This window comes from Cervus elaphus, chromosome 20, assembly GCF_910594005.1.
Source record: "Cervus elaphus chromosome 20, mCerEla1.1, whole genome shotgun sequence".
NCBI classification, from domain to species: Eukaryota; Metazoa; Chordata; class Mammalia; order Artiodactyla; family Cervidae; genus Cervus; species Cervus elaphus.
In genome coordinates, this window is record NC_057834.1 from 103,820,031 (window position 1) to 103,838,129 (window position 18,099).

The 18,099-nt window shown below is 35.5% G+C and overlaps 1 protein-coding gene across 5 annotated transcripts in view; it reads left to right on the plus strand.

Annotated features, from left to right (window-relative positions):
• DOCK7 (dedicator of cytokinesis 7) overlaps nt 1-18,099 on the plus strand; it is a 185,333-nt gene that overhangs the window by 102,219 nt on the left and 65,015 nt on the right. For 3 of the 5 annotated variants that reach the window (XM_043877727.1, XM_043877728.1, XM_043877729.1), the window contains exons 20-25: nt 2,424-2,655; nt 5,172-5,336; nt 7,052-7,221; nt 15,144-15,236; nt 16,481-16,570; nt 17,508-17,603. In XM_043877727.1, coding sequence (XP_043733662.1) covers nt 2,424-2,655; nt 5,172-5,336; nt 7,052-7,221; nt 15,144-15,236; nt 16,481-16,570; nt 17,508-17,603 — 846 coding nt within the window. The remainder of the gene's footprint in view (nt 1-2,423; nt 2,656-5,171; nt 5,337-7,051; nt 7,222-15,143; nt 15,237-16,480; nt 16,571-17,507; nt 17,604-18,099) is intronic. The other 2 variants (XM_043877730.1, XM_043877731.1) reach the window with 1 other exon arrangement.

Genomic DNA, 18,099 nt, shown 5'->3' on the forward strand with positions numbered 1-18,099 from the left:
ATAGCTGAAACTGTACTAGTGAATATGATTTTCCAGGGAGAAAATGTAGAATGAGAAGAGGTGGATGTTTAAAATAGAATATGTGGGTTCTCCAACTTGAAAGGGTATGCGGAGGTTTCCAAGGCTACCTTCAACTTCTGTGATTTTCTAGCAGAACTCACAGGACTCAGGAGAGTATATTCATAGCTATGATTTATTTAGTGAAAGACATAAAGCAAAATCAGATAAGGGGAAAGAGGTTCAGTCTGGAGGAAATAGGACACAGGCTTTCAAGAGTTTTCTCCTAGTGGAGTCACACAGGGCGAGTTGAAACAGCATATTTGAAATGTCTACCAGGGAAGCTCAGTTCCCAAAATTTTTACCATAGGCTTGTCTTGTAGACACCCCCTGCCTAACACATGCCAAAATACTAGATTCATAGAATGAAAGCAGGTATTAAGCATAAACTATATTGCTTGCACAAACAGTTTAGGTGTAGTGAGCATTCGCCTGTCAATGGAAATCCTCCTAATATCCAAGTTGCTATTACCAGCCAAGGGCCAGCCTTGAAATCAGACCTTTGAAATGATAGCAGTCTTAAGCTTGCTATGTTAACTCTTCTCTGCACAGTGAGATAGAGAAAAGTAAGAAGACAGAGTGTCTGTATATTATATTTTAGAACAGCAGCAGAAAAGATAGTATATATGTTTTATTTAGCTTTCCACAGGTAGATCCCAGTAAAAAAATGCTCCAGTGGAGTTTTTACTTTTCTGTTACTAGATACTTCCTGTGTTTTTGTGTTTCCTATAGAACTTACTCTTCTGATAATGAGAACGTTAGCATTATAGTATGCTGTTGAAACACATTCCTTCCCGTAATAAAATTATTTTTAGTATCACATATCTTCTTAAGGGTACAAACACTGTTATTTTTCATTTTTGCTTTGAAATATATAATCATTGTTAGTTTTCTCTTTTTTTAGTGTTGGTGATGTATCTTTTACTTCAGACTTTGTTTTTAGGGAGGCAGATACATGTGTTGTCTTTAATGTAACAAAGAAGGATTTCGGGCAAAATGTTTCATATAGATGATTTTGAACCTATAGAAGTAGAGGAAGAATAGCCTGAGAGGGTGTAATGTGTAGCATCCTGACAGTCTCAGATATGACTGAAACTCAAAAGTTTATAAATTTTACAGCTATGTAATATAATTGCATCATGTATTATAATCTTTTTTAAGACTCAATTAAAGACAGTAAGTGTGTTTGATGATGTTTTGTAACTTCATTTGTATCTCTTTGAAATTGACCAAAATTTATATACAGAGTTCAATAGAATTATTTTTATTCATTTAAAACATATCAAATTAAAATAGTATTAAGATTATAAATGTAAAGCTGTTTAGCATTACTGCCTTTTCTTAAAGTTTGTTTTCATTGCTAACTAACTAAAAGTCTCTCTGGAGTTTTAGTAGACTTTTCTCACATCTCATTGGTCACAGTGATAGCATGTGGTCATCTAATAGATATGAAGAAAGCTCAAAGAGCAGGCACATTACTGCTTTAAGTAAAGACTGTGATTCTGTCAGTGCGGAAGGTTAGAGAACAGCAGTTAGGATTTAGTCAGGAGATGGAAACTGCCAATAATGGGATGGAGAAGATCTGTAAATAAATAGTTGTTAACTAGGTTAAAGGTGACTCACTCCATTACTGGGTTAAAAGAGAATCTATAACAGAGAGCAGTTACAGAGAGTGACGAGGGAGGAGGGAACTTGGAGACTAGAGGAAGATTGAAGGGTGAGAGTCAGACCCCTGAAGAGGGACGCCGCTGCCAGTCCACTGCGCCTGCTGGGCGGTGGTGTGGAGGAGACTGGATGGAGGGCACCTGCTGCCCACGGCCCTCGCCTCTGAGCCATAGCTTGTGCATCCACTCGCCGCCATCAGGAAAGCAAACAGGGAGAAGAAGATTCCCTTCCAACTCCTCAAGCCTGGCAAGACTGTTTCCCATACCCTCTGTTGTCAGAGCCTAACACAAGCCAGCTGACAAAGGACAAATGTAGTTTGAAGAGTCTAGGTCCAGGATTGCAAAATGTGGAAAAGATGGGCGGAGGGGTTGGATGGAGCTAAGAGGTAATAAATTAATAATGGGCACAGGTAGGTTACTAACACACCCACCATAATAATGAGCTCTAAAACAATAAGGCAGACTCACACTGGAAAAAAATCCTGATATCAATAGATTTTTTTTTTTTTGAGTAATCAGTAGTATTTGAAGTAGCTACATTATAATAACAGATGAGAATAGAATACTGTGTAATTGGAAACAATGTGTATACTAATATGTACTCTTTTGTGTTATCAATTAATATGAGATACCAGGGGTCCATAGTTAGGAGTATTTACAAAGCTAAGATTTTTTAGTGCCTCTGTTCCTTCTTTGTTTTAGGATCCTTATCTTGATAAGTTTTTTGCTCTGGTAAATGCTCTGGATGAACACATGTTCCCAGTCCGAATTGGAGACATGCGAATCATGGAAAATAATTTAGAAAACGAATTGAAGAGCAGTATTTCAGCATTGAATTCATCTCAGTTGGAACCAGTGGTCCGATTTCTTCATCTCCTGCTTGATAAACTGATACTTTTAGTTGTTAGACCTCCTGTCATTGCTGGCCAAATAGGTAATTTACCTATGTTTAGGGAATCATGAAATTTATCATTTGACCTGTCTAGCTTTTACAGAAATAGAACCATGATTCCTATTTGCTATCTCTGTAAGGACTGTGTTTGATTTGGGCGGGGGCTGGGGAGGGTTGTTACTTAGTTGTTTCTAATGCTGGAAAATAATAACTTTCTTTGTTTCTTTAAAGTGTGCCATATAGACCTCTATTCAGATTATGAAAACAAATATTTATTCACTCATCAAATATTTATTAGGCACTTAATATGTACTATATACTGATGGGCACTGACCAAGGCATGGTTCCTGATTTTATGGATCTCATAGACTAGTTAAAAAAACATGCAACAGATAGATCGTTTGTGTTTGTGTACAGGATTTATAATGTATATTTTCACCCATTTGCAATCCTCTATATACTATAGTTGATATTTTCTTCAGTAACTCAAAATCTCTATCTTCCTTTTCTTGTAACTTGTTCTGGAAGGAAAAATACTCTTGTTTCCTGCCTTTTCCCCAAGATTATTCCTTTACTTTTGCTAACAGTGTCCACCCAAATCCTGCAAAGTAGTTGAGCTTGTAAGAAATTTCAGGTAACTTGTTATAGAAATTTTGAATTAAGAGGTGTCACAAAGGAGAGGAGTATTCAACTCCTTGAGATGTTTTTATGGTGACTTGTAAGTAGAGGTAATTTTAGGTTGAGCATTTAAAGATGAGTAAGAGTCTGACAGGTAAATAATTAGCCCTGGGAGATGAAACAGTATGTGTATAGTGTACAAGGGCTTTCCTTGTGGCTAAGCTGGTAGAAGAACCACCTGCAATGTGGGAGACCTGGGTTCTATCCCTGGGTTGGGAAAATTCCCCTGGAGAAGGGAAAGGCTACCCTCTCCAGTATTCGGGCCTGGAGAATCCCCATGGACAGAGGAGCCTGACGGGCTACAGTCCGTGGGGTTGCAAAGAGTCAGACATGACTGAGTGACTAAGCACAGCATACTTTATTTATTTTAGTGTATGAAATCCTTACAACTCTAGATATAGGTATAAATTTCATGATTTCATAAATGGTGAGCATATGCTTAAAAACTTGCCCAAGGATTCACACCCAAGCAACTGACTCCAAGTCCCACTCTTTCTTACTATTCTGAAGAAATGTTCACTGGTGAAATTAGCAAGAATAATTTTGGTCAAGGATTCATATGCTTTGAGAATCTGTATAGAGGTGCACAAGGGTTCAATTAGTGAAGCATGCTTGTAAAAATGTACAAGTAAAAAATGAAGGTGGCTAGATCATTCTTACTTTGGAGACAGGCACTGCTTCCTTTGGAAAGGAACTAAAAATTGTTTTAGATTCTAATACATTTATAGTAAAAACTTCAGGACTTCCATGCTTTATAAATTTCTAGTATGACATAAAAACAAGATTTGCTGAGAAGGAAGTGAAGTGGACCTAGTTTTGAGAAGGATGGTTTGTAATAGCTACGAAGTGCAGTGCTTAGTCGCTTAGTCGTGTCTGACTCTTTGCGACCCCGTGGACTGTAGCCCGCCAGGCTCCTCTGTCCATGAGGATTCTCCAGGCAGGAATACTGGAGTAGGTTGCCATACCCTCCTCCAAAATAGCTACAATAAGGAAAAGGAGTCATCCAGGAACACAGGTAGGATTTCTAAAGCCTGCTTAGGTTTCTCTGTCTCTCTTGTTTCTCTAGTCTCTCTTGTAGTACAGTATTTATAGATTAATCTTCCTAAATGACCACTCCATCTGATTATTCCACTTTTAGGAAAACTTAATTGGCCTCATTATCTGTTCATAAATTCCTGTCTTGATGAAATAAATCATAAAATGTGAGGCTCTGTTGCTCAAAATGGCTGTTTAGGTTATCCATTTATTCACTGTGCTATCAGAATTTTCCAGTTTTTGCAAATTTCTTGTTATATACTGACTTGCATGGCTGAGTAGGTATCACTTAGCCTGGCATTTAATGTGCAGTGGTCTTACCTCATCCTGGTTTTCTACCCTTTTGTCTAATCCTTTTACAGATACTGTTTTCAGTTAAGTAGCTTATCAGTTCTATTCGTGTTAATATTTTCATAATCCACTTTTATTGTTAATTTTTATTTTTTAATCAAAAGTAATGTGCTTAATGTATGATACTTAGTTTCTCAGTGTCATCTTTAAAATGAGAAGTTACTTCTCAAAGGTTCTAACAGAATAGATTTTTTTCTTATCATATACTTTGTATTATTTTACAAAATGGTGGGTACCTGTTTGATGATTTTTTTTTTTTTTTGGAGTAAGCAAAACCAGGTAATTTTCCTGTAAAATTAGTAAAATTACATTTTTCTCATTTTGTCGTGAGAAATATTTTTGACCCAGTTAATATCATAATTAATGTCAAATATAATCTTGAACACTTACTGTGTGTAGTCATTAATGTATACAGTGGAGGTAAAACCTTGATGTTTTTATAACTTACAGTCTAAAAATGTTAGTGCAAAAAATATTTTCTTCCTTCTTAAAAGTTAATCTAGGTCAAGCATCATTTGAAGCTATGGCATCAATTATAAATCGGCTTCATAAAAACTTGGAAGGAAATCATGACCAGCATGGCAGAAACAGCCTTCTAGCATCATATATCTATTATGTTTTTCGGTTGCCAAATACTTACCCTAATTCACCATCACCAGGTATTTTATTCTTTTTTACTATGAAACTATCTTGCATAGATTATGTGTTTATTGTTTATAAGCAGGATTGAAATCATCTTGAAGTGCATAGTGTGATGCGTTTATTCAACAACAAACATTTGTTGAATGCCTGCTGAGTGCCATGGACTATGCTCGCTACCGGAGTTAAAGGGATAAATAGGTTACATTTTAAAGCATCATTATTTGTACAGCTTCCTTTAATTTGAATTGGGGAGATCTTAGTTGAATTAATTTTTGAAAATGAACCTTGAAAATAACTTCTGTTTCTAGAAGCATTTCTCATTTCCTGTTAAGGTAAATAGAATGTTACATTTGTCATTCAGAGTGTTTTTGGACATTAAAGAAGAAATATGGTGGCTCAGTAGTTTCCTGATAACCTTGTGAAACCTACAGTGATATAAAGGATGATCCTCTAGAAAAGTTCTGATCTCTTCATGGTCAATAAAATAATATAGCCTTTCTGGATACTAGAGCCCAAAGTAGTCACTTACTTGTGTTTTTTATGACATTGGTGATAGTTGGTGGTAGGGGGATATCTGAGTGTTTGAATCACCCTTTAGTTGTTTAGTTAATTGGTTAATGATTATGTTGTGCATACTTTTCAACCTGTTTACATATTTGTCTGTAAAAGTCATCATTCATCACTAAGTGAAAATGGTAAGTGCCCTTTTTCAGCTATTGTCAGTGTTAACATAAATAAGGATGACAAGAAATTCTGACATTCACTTGGAAAACTAGGTCTAATAATAATCTAAGTTATAGTGCATTTAATTAATTGCAAAAAGAGAACTGATTGACTCTCGTAATCTTGTTCATTGTTTCCTGTCTTAATTTCTAAATTTGTCTCTGAGTATATAAGTGATTATGGACTATATGTAATGCTGCTCCATTTACTGTTTCATTTAGTACACTATTGGAATTTCACAGATTTTGCAAAATGTCTTTTTCACATGCTGACCTGAAGACTATAAATTAATTAGTTGACAAGTATATGTCATTTGCAAATATGACACTTAGAAAGATTTCATTGAATAAGAAATGGAGTTACAGTTGTTGGGTACTCATAGATCCTGGTTGAATGATGGTATCAGGCTTGGTTTCAGACAGAAAAGGGGTTCTTTTCTTTTTTTGTATAACGTGGGCTCTTTGGAGAATTATGTTTATATATATTTATGTATGTATGTTATAAAGATGCTGTTTTGTTATAGTTAAAATTATCACTGATAAAGACAGAGATATAGCCATAGTTTCATTTAAGAGATACTGGCAGTAAACTGAGTCTCCCTCTTAGGGATGGTGTGTCAAGGGGCAGAGCAGGAGGGGGTGGGAAAAAAGGATAAGATGTTAGCTGGAGGACTTTGGGTCCTAGATGCCCTCATATATAAGTGAAATGACGTTTGTGTTTGTTTCTTTTTACTGTTGATTTTTATTCTAAATGTAATATAGAATGTATAAACATTGAAGAGACAATGGTTGTGTTTATAATTCACAGGGTTTTGTCAGCTGCTGTAAAAAAATTATCTTTGTATAGCTCTCAGGAGGTCTGGAGTGGTTTTCTTGTTTCTATTATTTTCATTTAGAAATAAAAGCAATTTATGATCTTTATGGAATTTTTTAAAGTGGAAGAGACTTTTTCAGGTTCTTTCCTGATTAACTGTTTGTTTAATTATGTGCTATTTTATATACAACTCCAGGTCCTGGGGGTTTGGGAGGATCAGTGCATTATGCCACAATGGCTAGATCTGCTGTGAGACCTGCAAGCCTTAATTTAAATCGTTCTCGGAGCCTTAGTAATAGTAATCCAGATATATCTGGAACTCCCACATCCCCAGATGATGAAGTACGGTCAATCATCGGCAGTAAGGTAAACTGAAGATATACATCTATAAATTTGGTTTTCAGTTCATGAACAAATGAGAAATATTCAGTTGTACTTTATTCTTAAAATGTATCTGAGTTAGTAATAAGAATTTTTAAATATATATGAATTAGTAATAAACTTTATGTTTCTATTCTATCAGTGAACACATAAGTGATGTTTCTATTAATATGCTTGCTATTACAAACTAGTTTGTGCACTATGCTTAAGAAAATTTGCCAAATTCAAAATTTGTCCCTAATGACTAGTCACATACAACTCGTTGTCTGTCTGATCATCATGTGAGAAATGGTTATATTGGTGTTCTACAGGGTTAAGAGACCTGTGACTACTGTCCAGTGGGACCATATTATTGACTTGAAATATGAGTCTCCCTTCTCTAAAAATATCAAAAATAATGATTAACAATTAATTGGTAATAGAGCTATATTTCACATGGAAAACTAAGTAAGATGCTCCAGGATTAGGAAAATGTGATTTAGTTAATCATGGTTAATGATTATTCCAGACAACAAGGGAGAGATTGGCCAGTATAAGATCCAGCCATATTTTATTTAAGCATCTATCCTTATTACCTCCCCCTCACATATACTTAAGGAACAAGTAGTCATTGCCTTACTATAATTAATGTAAAAAAATAACTCAGTTTAAAACTTAAAGTGGAAAAAAGAGCAGTAAGATTGAGGCCAAGTAATCATATTATGTTGTGTTTTGACCAAACCATCTTAAGTATATTTTTTGCTATTGGAAAGGAGGAAAGCACCATTGTTAATAGAATCATAGCCAACTTTTCTTTGGCATTTAGTCTCTTGTTTATGATATGAGAAAGAATTAGTAAATGTTCTGCGGTCTGTGTTTAACTCTTAGTCTGAGCTATAATAGACTTTAAAAAAAAAAATGATCTGAGCTTGTTTGTTATGTGAAATACTTGGATATTGACCAAACACATCAGAATTACTAAAATCTCTTCATAGTTACAGAAATTTGCATTCAGAAATTTCTAATAAACTTTATCATTGCTCATTTTAAAGTGCCTTTTAAGTAATTTTAAAGTACTTCCTCACAGACCAAAAATATATTTTTAAAGTAATTTCTTGTCTGTGAGAAAGTGAAAAGAATATTTTGTAGCTTTTTAATTTAAAAAATAAATGTGAATTTCAATAACTTAAAGATCCAAATAGATGTTACTCTAATTAAACAAACTTTTACTTTTTGTGTTGTACAGATGTATTTACATCAGTCCTGCAGAGTAACAATTCCTAGTTGCTAAAGAGAAAGCTTTTCTCCCCACACATATCTTTCCATGTCTAGGAAAAGGTTTTTCATCCTTGTCTTCATTCTTGATCTTTTCTCACTGTAATAGAAGTAACACATAGCATAATTTACTGTAAGTACAGTTCTTCAGTAGAATGAATTTCGTTTGTGAATTATAAGAGGTTTTCCTGTTAAAGCGCTATAGACGCCATTTTCCTCAAGGTTCTACTTTCAAAACACCTTTTAATTTCTATAAGATTTAGCATAATTCTAGTGTTTTCCTTTAATATGATGTGTTTGATACATTATAACATCACGATTTAGAACAAAGATGTATATATATTGGAATGATTATTTGCCTTTTTTCAAGTGGTTCATAAAATGGGACATAATAAGGTTATAAACTTGCTTCTGATATTATGATATATGGAAACTTCTGAGAAAGCCATTATAAGACGAGACTTTGTCTTATGACAGTATAGTGTTGTCCTAGTCAAATTTTATTTAAATGTTTTTTTCTGTGTTCTTTTATTTTATTACAAAATTTTTTATAGCTACCTTCATTTTGGCCTACCCTTTAGTCATAATCCCTAATAATAATGGTGTATAACTTTTATCTCATTGGAAAATTATAAGGAATCTGAAGTTTATTTATACTACTCTTCATTTACTCTGATTCTGTTGACTTGGAAATTCAAGAAATTCTTCTTTAATGACTCTTGTCTCTTGTGCTACCTTAGCCTTGGTTGTACCCTCGGTCTTGTCATGATGAATAACTTTAATCCTCATAATCTCAATTTCATGCATCTTGTTCTCTAATCATTAGCTCATATTTTTCTGTCTAGTACCCCAACTCCAACAATTACTCTGCAACATCCAGTCACTTATGGTAAGATATTTTTACTGTACCTCACCCTGTTAATGTTCTTTCATCCAATTTAGCAGCTTAAATTCCATGAGCAGTCATTATAATTATTACCTTTATAAACAGACCTCAGTTCCCTTATCTTCCTCTCATTTCATTTTACTTGCTTATACAAACCTCAAACTGCAGTTGAATTTCGTTGACTGCCTATGCTGCTAAACATGATTTGAGAAATGCCATGATGACTGGTCTCATTTGAAATTAAAGGCCATGAACCTCAAGAGAACCCTTAATGCTGTCAAGCAATTGTGGTATATTTCTTTATTCCATTTACTTTCCCATTGTCCCAGAAAAAGGTTACATGCCTTCTTTTGTACCTCAGATCCTCTAACAGCTCCCCACCAGTCCTTCTCGCTTTATCTCCTACTTCATTAACAAAATTGAGGTCATTAGAGGAAAACTTTTTTAACCTTTGACTATCACATCTCCTTAACCACTACCATCTACTACTACCTACTACTAATATCTCTGTTACAGATGACCTGCCCATTTCTTTAAGTCCATTCCCTCTGTTTGTATACAACCTTCCATTCCCTTTCACCTACTCAGGATCCTCATTCCAACAGTGTTTATCTCTCTCCTACATCTTCAGTTTCTCCCCATCTACTAAATCATCCCATCCACATACAGGCATGCTATTATTTCTCCCATTAAAAAATTTTTTTCTCTAGTATTTCTTCTAGTAACTTCTTCACCATTTCTCTTCTACCTTTTATAGTAGAATTCCTTAAAAGAGTTTTCTATACTAGCTATCTCCAGTTCTTTTACTCTTGTTCTTTAATTCCCATTTGTTTGTTGTTGTTTAGTTGTTGAGTCATATCCAACTCTTCTGCAACCCCATGTACATCAGTCCACCAGGCTCCTCTCTCCATGAGACTCCCCAGACAAGAATACTGGAGTGGGTTGCCATTTCCTTCCCTCAGGGGATCCTCCCCACCCAGAGATAGAACCTGTGTCAAGTGCATTGGCAGGTGGGTTCCTTACCACTGAGTCTCCAGGGAAGCCCTTAACTCCCATTACCCTATTTCAAATATTTCTTTGGTCTTCCGTGCATACTGCCCTTTGAATGCTCTCAGGGCTCTCCAGGCACTCCATGTTCTTAAATCTGATGGCTAAGCCTCAACACTTGACTTACTTTACCTATGTGTATGTGTATGTGTGCTCCGTTGCTCACATGTGTCCGACTCTGTGATCCCATGGCTGTAGCCTCCTAGGCTCTTCTGTCCGTGCGATTTTCCAGGCAAGAATACTGGAGTGGATTGCCCTTTTCTCCTACAGGGGATCGAACCCCCATCTCCTGCATTGGCTGTGCTGTGTGCTGAGTCCCTCAGTTGTGTCTGACTCTTTGTGACCCCATGGACTGCAGCCCGCCAGGCTGTTCTGTCCATGGGGATTCACCAGGCAAAAATACTGGAGTGGGTTGCCATGCCCTCCTCCAGGGCATCTTCCCAGCCCAGGTCTTCTGCATTGCAGGTGGTTTCTTTACCGTCTGAGCCACCAGGGAAGCCCATGAGTGCTGGAGTGGGAGTCTATCCCTTCTCCAGGGGATCTTCCCAGCCCAGGAATCAAACTGGGGTCTCCTGCATTGCAGGCAGATTCTTTACCAGCTGAGCTACTGGGGAAGCCACTGAGCCACTCTCTTACGGCAGCTTTCGTTGATTTATTCTATTTAATTGGTTTGTAGGGCACTCCCCTCTCTTGATTTTCATCTTTTCTTATTAGACCTGCTTAGTCTCCTTCATAGATTTTTTTTTTCTGATCTCTTAATTTGGAAGTGCCCCAGGTTTCTGTCCTTATTTCTCGTCCTCTTGTCTTGTTTTCTTTTCTCTCTTCGCTCCCCAACTTGGTGATCTTATGAAGTCCAGTTGTTTTAAGTATCACTTCATTGTGATAGTTAACAAAAATAACTTTTCAAGTACAAATCTCTCTCTGGAATTCTAAACTCAGCTGCATTTTAAAAACCCCTTTGTTCAGATTTGCATATGTTAAAAGTAGAGCCACTTCCTGTCACCTCTAATGCTACCATTTGGTCTGAATTACCGTCATCTCTTCCTGAATTAATGTAATAGCCCTAAAGATGGTTTCTGTGCTTTCAGCCTGTACTCACTTCACACAGTAGCAGCCAGGATGCTACTTTAAAAGCTTGAATCACAAACAAAAGTTGTTGGATTACATCATTTCTCTGAGCCAGATCCTGTGACTAACTCCTCTACTTCCCTAAGTCTTTACACAAAGGACTGCCTTCTCCACGGGGTCTTCTCTGACCAGCTTACTTAAGTGTCCAAATGTGTCTTTCTCCTCAGCCTTGTGCCAGGGATTTCTCATCCCCTTACTCTGTTTCTTTGACTGATAACATTGACTACCTTTAATATAACAAATATAAATTAGTTACCTATTATGTTTATTTTCAGTGTTTGTCTCCCTTGATTAGAATATAACTCCATGAAGGCAGAGATACTTCTTCACTGATGTATCTAAAGTAGCTATAATGTCCAGCCTATGGAAGGTGCTCAAAAGATATTTATCCAATGAAAGAATGTTAGTAAGCATTGAGTATCTCTACCAAGAGTAAGCAACTTAAAAAAAAAAAAAGAATTATGCTTTTGTTTGCCTCCTGGCTAGCAAGATTAATTAAATACTTAAAGATTTTAAGAAATTTAGTTTTATGAACATTTCAGTTAGACTTCATTTCCTAATACAAAATGTGAAACTACTAAAATTAAAAAATACTATAAACAGGCTTTTGTTACTCTAGTGGCTATAAAACCATACTTGTGAGACTTTTCATAATTATTCTGCCATGACTGATCTTTATCCTGGCAGTGTTCTTTTCACAGTTAGTTATGTAAGTACTAATACATGGTTACATCGGGTTTGAACTTCATTGCTTTTAGTCAAATTCCAGAGCAGTTTTCCATTGATGATTAGTTTCTTTCTAATGTATTGTCTCCTATTTTTTCATTTATTTTTCAAACATTGAGAGCTCACTGTGTGCATAGCTTACTAAACCAACTATGCTGAGGGTTTGTGGGTGTGAAACCAAATCTTTGTATTAAAACATGAGTATTGATGGCAAGTGAAATTGACTTGTTCAGGGAAGGAGCCTGTCTGCATCTAAGGGACAAAACAATAAGATTACAGAGATTTGGCAAAAACAGAGCAAAAACACTTTCATGCACATGCACACACATTTGGTTAATCTCTTCTGCTACTGGAGATCCATAAATATAGTTACTGTATTTGTAAATACCAGTGATGAATTTGCTTAACTGAGGGCTGTTCTATATAATTCTTAGCTTTATGACATTTAAATTATGGAAATATTTTGCTTTACAAATAAATTGGCTACCAGTTTTCTTTAAACAGTTAGCTTTGACTTGATGTGATTATAACTGTTCAGAGTCTCAATACTGTGAACATAATATATAATTAACGGTACAGACAGGGTTATTGTTTATTCTCACATTACTTACTAGCACATGTCTTAAAGGAAATTGTTAAGCAAGAGCTTAAAAAGTAAACTTGTGTACAGCAAAGTTACTGTTTTTCTTTTTGTAGAAATTTGTGGTAGGGAGAGCACAGTTGTTTTTCTGTTATTAAAATAATATTAAAAACAATGTTTTTGTTATTAAATAATATTTAAAATAATCTTTTGTTATTTTTGTGGCATAGGTAGTGACATAATTTGAGAGACTGAAAGTTTTTGTTTTAACTTACCTGAAAAGCATACTGTGTGCCGATTTGCTTTTATTTGAAATAATATAATGAGGTTCTGAGAAGTCTGTATTAAAACCTTATAAATGGGGTGTTTTATTTTAAACAAACCTACTGATTAAATAATTCTATAGTGTTTGAATATTGCCCAATTTACTTTGCTAGGAAGCATTAAAAACATTAGGGCAAGTTTTTATTAAAACTATTTTTTAAGAATTTACTATATTTGAGGCATTACATTCAGTGATTTACTTCCATTATTTAATCTGATCTTTACAATCTGAAGGAGACACATTATTATTCCTGTTTTGTAGCTAAGAAACTGAAAAAGAGATTAGGTAATTTACCTTAGATTTTGCGATTAGTAAGCTTGCCTGGAGAATCCCAGGGACAAAGGAGCATAGTGGGCTGCCGTCTGTGGGGTCGCACAGAGTCGACACGAGTGAAGCGACTTAGCAGCAGCAGAACCTACATTTCAGCTTTAACTCTCATCTTACACATTCAGTGTCAAAAATGAGGGGAAATAGGTAGTTACTGTATCATCATGTCAACGTCTCTGTATTTTTGGAAAAAAATAGAGAGAAAAAGCAGGGGAAATATTCCCCTTATAAGCGTAAGCCTTTGAGAGCTAGTAGTTTGTTTTCCCTCCTCCCCGTCCCCTTCCTTCGTCCCCTCCCTCTTCGTTCACTCTCCTCCTTCCTGTAATATTAATGCATAGGCCTCACTGTGCATTAAGATTCTTATTTAACTGCTCAGAGGTAGGGCCCTGCACATTTGTTGTGGTGGTTGTCGTTAGCCTTCCCAGGTGATACCAGTGTCTGCACAGGGCCCCTCACCGCTGCTTACTCGGTTTTCTCTCACGTGTCCCTGTGCCGTCCGTCTGGGCTCACCCTCAGCCCTGACCGCCTGGCTCGGCTTGGCTTGTGCTGCCTCCAGCAGTCCTCTAAAAATCCCCTATAACTTTTGTTCAGTTCTGTTAGCGGATTTCCAGGGCCCAGCCCAGATTATGGAATCAGGATTTCTGGGGGGAAGGGGGGGCGCCCAGAATCTGAATTTTATAATTCAAATTGATTGATCAGATTTAAGAAACTGAAGTAAAGTCCCAGTTCCCTATTTGTTGTTCGGTCGCTCAGGCATGTCCGGCTCTTTGCGACCCCATGGACTGTAGCGCTCCAGGCTTCCCTGTCCTTCACCATCTCCCAGAGTTTGCTCAAACTCATGTCCACTGAGTCAGTGATGCCATCCAGTTCCCTTTACCTAGGATCATAATAACCTCTTTCAGAGACGATAGACATAATTCACTTGTGGTCATACATATTAAAATTAATTTCAAATTGATGATAGTGATGATGAAGATACAAATCTTACAGACAGCCCTTACAGTTTTGTATAAAATACTAGCTGATTATGTTTACTTTCAACAAGCACAATAAGACTGAACACACAACTCCAAATCTACCATCATTTTTAGGAAGGAGCATATATTGGGCATCTTTTTTTCTTTCTTAATTTTTGCCTAATTTTTCTTATTGGTCCCTAAAAGAGTAAAAGAGGAGGCAAGTTCAAATACAGTTATGAAGTATTGCTACACAGTTGTTTTCAGTTGATGACAGATGGAGTAAAATTTAAAGTTTTTTAGACAAGAAGGGAATGTTAGATTTAGATCAGTTAGATTTAGAGGAAATTAATTGTTGCTAGCTTATACCATCTTTAAAGAGAGTTTGGGGAGGATGGTTGCTGTGGGAACTTTGTTGATAGTTGAAGTTGATCCTTTTATGTAAAGAGAAATTACCAATAATTACCATGCTTAATTTTCTTCATGATTTTAAAAAAATTACTATGTAATAAGATGGTTTTGATGAACTAATATTCTATAGATGCCTAAAAATTTTGGTTGCTTTAACAGTACTAATTAAAAACATGTTTGCATTGGAAAGTCTGGATTTCTTTAAGAATATAGCATGCCACATGTAATATTTCTTTCCTTTCCAACTGCTTTCTATTATATGCTTAGGGTTTAGATCGCTCCAATTCCTGGGTTAACACTGGTGGTCCAAAAGCTGCCCCATGGGGATCCAACCCCAGTCCAAGTGCAGAATCAACACAGGTGGTGTTTATGTTAGAGGTTTCTTTTTTGGCTGCTGATGTTTCCCTTTAGAACGTTACTTCTTAGTATATACTATGATTTTGGTGGCTTGCTTTTTAATCATTAAAAAGTGTGTTTTTTGTTTACTTAGCACATTTTCCAACTGCTATGCATGAATACCACCAGTTGTACCAGTAATACTCTCCTTTCCTATTTCCTGTCTCCTTCTCCTTCCCTCTTTGTACACCCCATTGATGTTTCAGTGCCTGCTGCTTGCGTAATTGATGGCTTTGATAACAGTTTCTACCCTCGGGGTACCACATCTTCAGGAAGAATTTTAAAAAAATTTTGTGTGGAAAAAACCTGACAGTTTTTCATTTGCTTTCAGTTTAAAGTGTAGCTATTGTATCATTCTCCTTTAGCACTTATTATCTTGTCATTTTCTTCATAATCACTGACTAGAAATGTTGTTAATTAGCTGAAATTAAATACGAACAGTATATGACCCCCATACTGTAAGATGAAATTAAATATGAACAGTATATGATCCCCATACTGTAAGATTAATTACCAGAAACAAAAATCTGTTTTAATCTGTACTGTGTTGCAAAGTATGAAATTTGTTGTAACCTCTTTGTACTAGGTTTTGCTTACTTAAGTCTAGTAGCTTGATAGCTAATACTGCATGTTTCCTCAAAATATACTTCTCACCTGTGTGCTGGCTTTCGAGGAAGATGTTCCCTCTCATTCTTGAGGGAAAAATTTAATGGCAAATTTACTATTATAAATGATTTATATTTAATATAGTATATGGCAGATCTGAGTCATAATTTTTGATGATAGTGAAACATAAAAGAAACCATTCTAAACTTTTAATTTTTTTAATTAAATATAAAATTCTTGATTTCTCTTTTTGGTCTGAGATCAGTGAGAAGTATGTTTTTACTTTTTGCATTTTCTTACTAGATACATGCATGTGTGTATATCACAGAGATAAAAGTTTCATTCTTTGCAGCACTCTCAATTTATATAATCATTAAAATATTTACCTTTTAAGGATAAAATATATAGAAGCCATTTTGATACTTCTAATACATTGTCATTAAAGCAACTTAAATGGTGAAAATGGGATGAGCAGTAAAATAGATGGTTGTTGAAACCACAGTAAAGCTCTATTTAAAAAATTGTACGTAATCCTTGAGGTGCAAAGTCATTCACAGCAGACTTTAATGTTATCTCGTCATTCATTCATCTTCACTCCATAGGCTATGGATCGAAGTTGTAATCGTATGTCTTCGCACACAGAGACGTCAAGTTTCTTACAAACATTAACGGGACGCTTACCAACTAAAAAGGTAGATTCATATGAAGACAATTCATATAGGGGGAAAATAATTCCAACAATTAAGTATATGTAAAGTTTCTTTACATAACCAGGACAAGATGTTAAAATAATTGGATTGTTTTTGAGCAAGCATTGCTTGTCTGATGCCTTTTTGGGCATGCCTCTCCATTGCAGGCCCTTTTACATTACTATAATGTTTATATCTTTGTGGATGAATATTTTTAGTTTAGTGACTTAAATTTGATCATCAAATTTTAGTACCAAAAAATTGTATCAACTCTTAATTCTGTTTCTGTAACTTGCTTCTGTTTTGTGTTTTAAATCTCCAGGGAAAGGAAGATGAGTTAGAAAAATTATCACTCTTAGTAAGATATGTTGATTTGCTTCCCTTATGCACAGTTTTGTTAGTCCTTTTTCATAATATACACTATTTTGCAAATGCTTTGTATGCATATCCATTATAAGGCAGGAAATTTCTGCTGTTTTAATAGAATGACTTTAAATACCTGAGACCTTGAAAATTGATGGCTGATATCAAAGTTTAAATTTTTAAAGGTATTTCCTAAATTGTACCAGCAAAGTTCATGAATGTATTTGCATATGTTGAAATATATATGTAAGACAAAAGCCAGATTTTATTGTAGCTGTGAGCTTTTGGTCTAGTTTCTGTTTGCAGGTACAATTTAGGAGGCTCTTTCCCACCTGTCCTTTTAAAATTACATTTTACTGCAAGATAACATGTAATTTTTTCAGCTATTCAACATGCCACAGTCTTACATGTATATATAGCCGTTTCGTTAATGGGTGTCCTCACTGCATCGTTGAATGGTTCACATGCCTTATTTTGCTTATTCTCATTATATCTCCATTTGTATTTGCATTATTATTTGATTTGTGTTATCAGCAGACCTGGCGTTGATAATAACTTTGGGTTTACTTCTGGATAGCTTTTTCATGAGGAGCTGGCTTTGCAGTGGGTTGTTTGCAGTGGCAGCGTTCGGGAGTCAGCTTTGCAACAAGCCTGGTTCTTTTTTGAGTTAATGGTGAGCAAACTAAACACATTCTGTAATACTGTTTTCCTTATTGAATAATTTTGTGTTGGCTCATTACTGTCCTAGAAATCTTTCTCTGTTGTCCATGTTATGGTTTTACATATGCCTCCAAAGAAAAATTATGTTTGCTATCTCTCTAAATAACACTGTGGATAATCAGCACTATTTAGATGGAGTTATAAGGCTAATGTTAAGTCTGTTTTTAGGAATAGTTGGAGAAGCCAGCTATCTTTTTAACCTGTGATGTGTTCTCTCTTAGTCCAAACATACTAGTATAGAATGGCAATACCAGGTAATAAGAGCTTTATAGATACCTACTGCTTTTCTGGCTAGAAAGCTCGTAGGGAAATGGTGGTTACAGCCAATAAAAAACAACAATAATTTTTTCTTAATCCAGTAAATGATATTAAAAACAAATTAATATTTTTGTAAATATTTATTCACACAACATAAACACATATATACATAAAAGCAGTGTACATACACA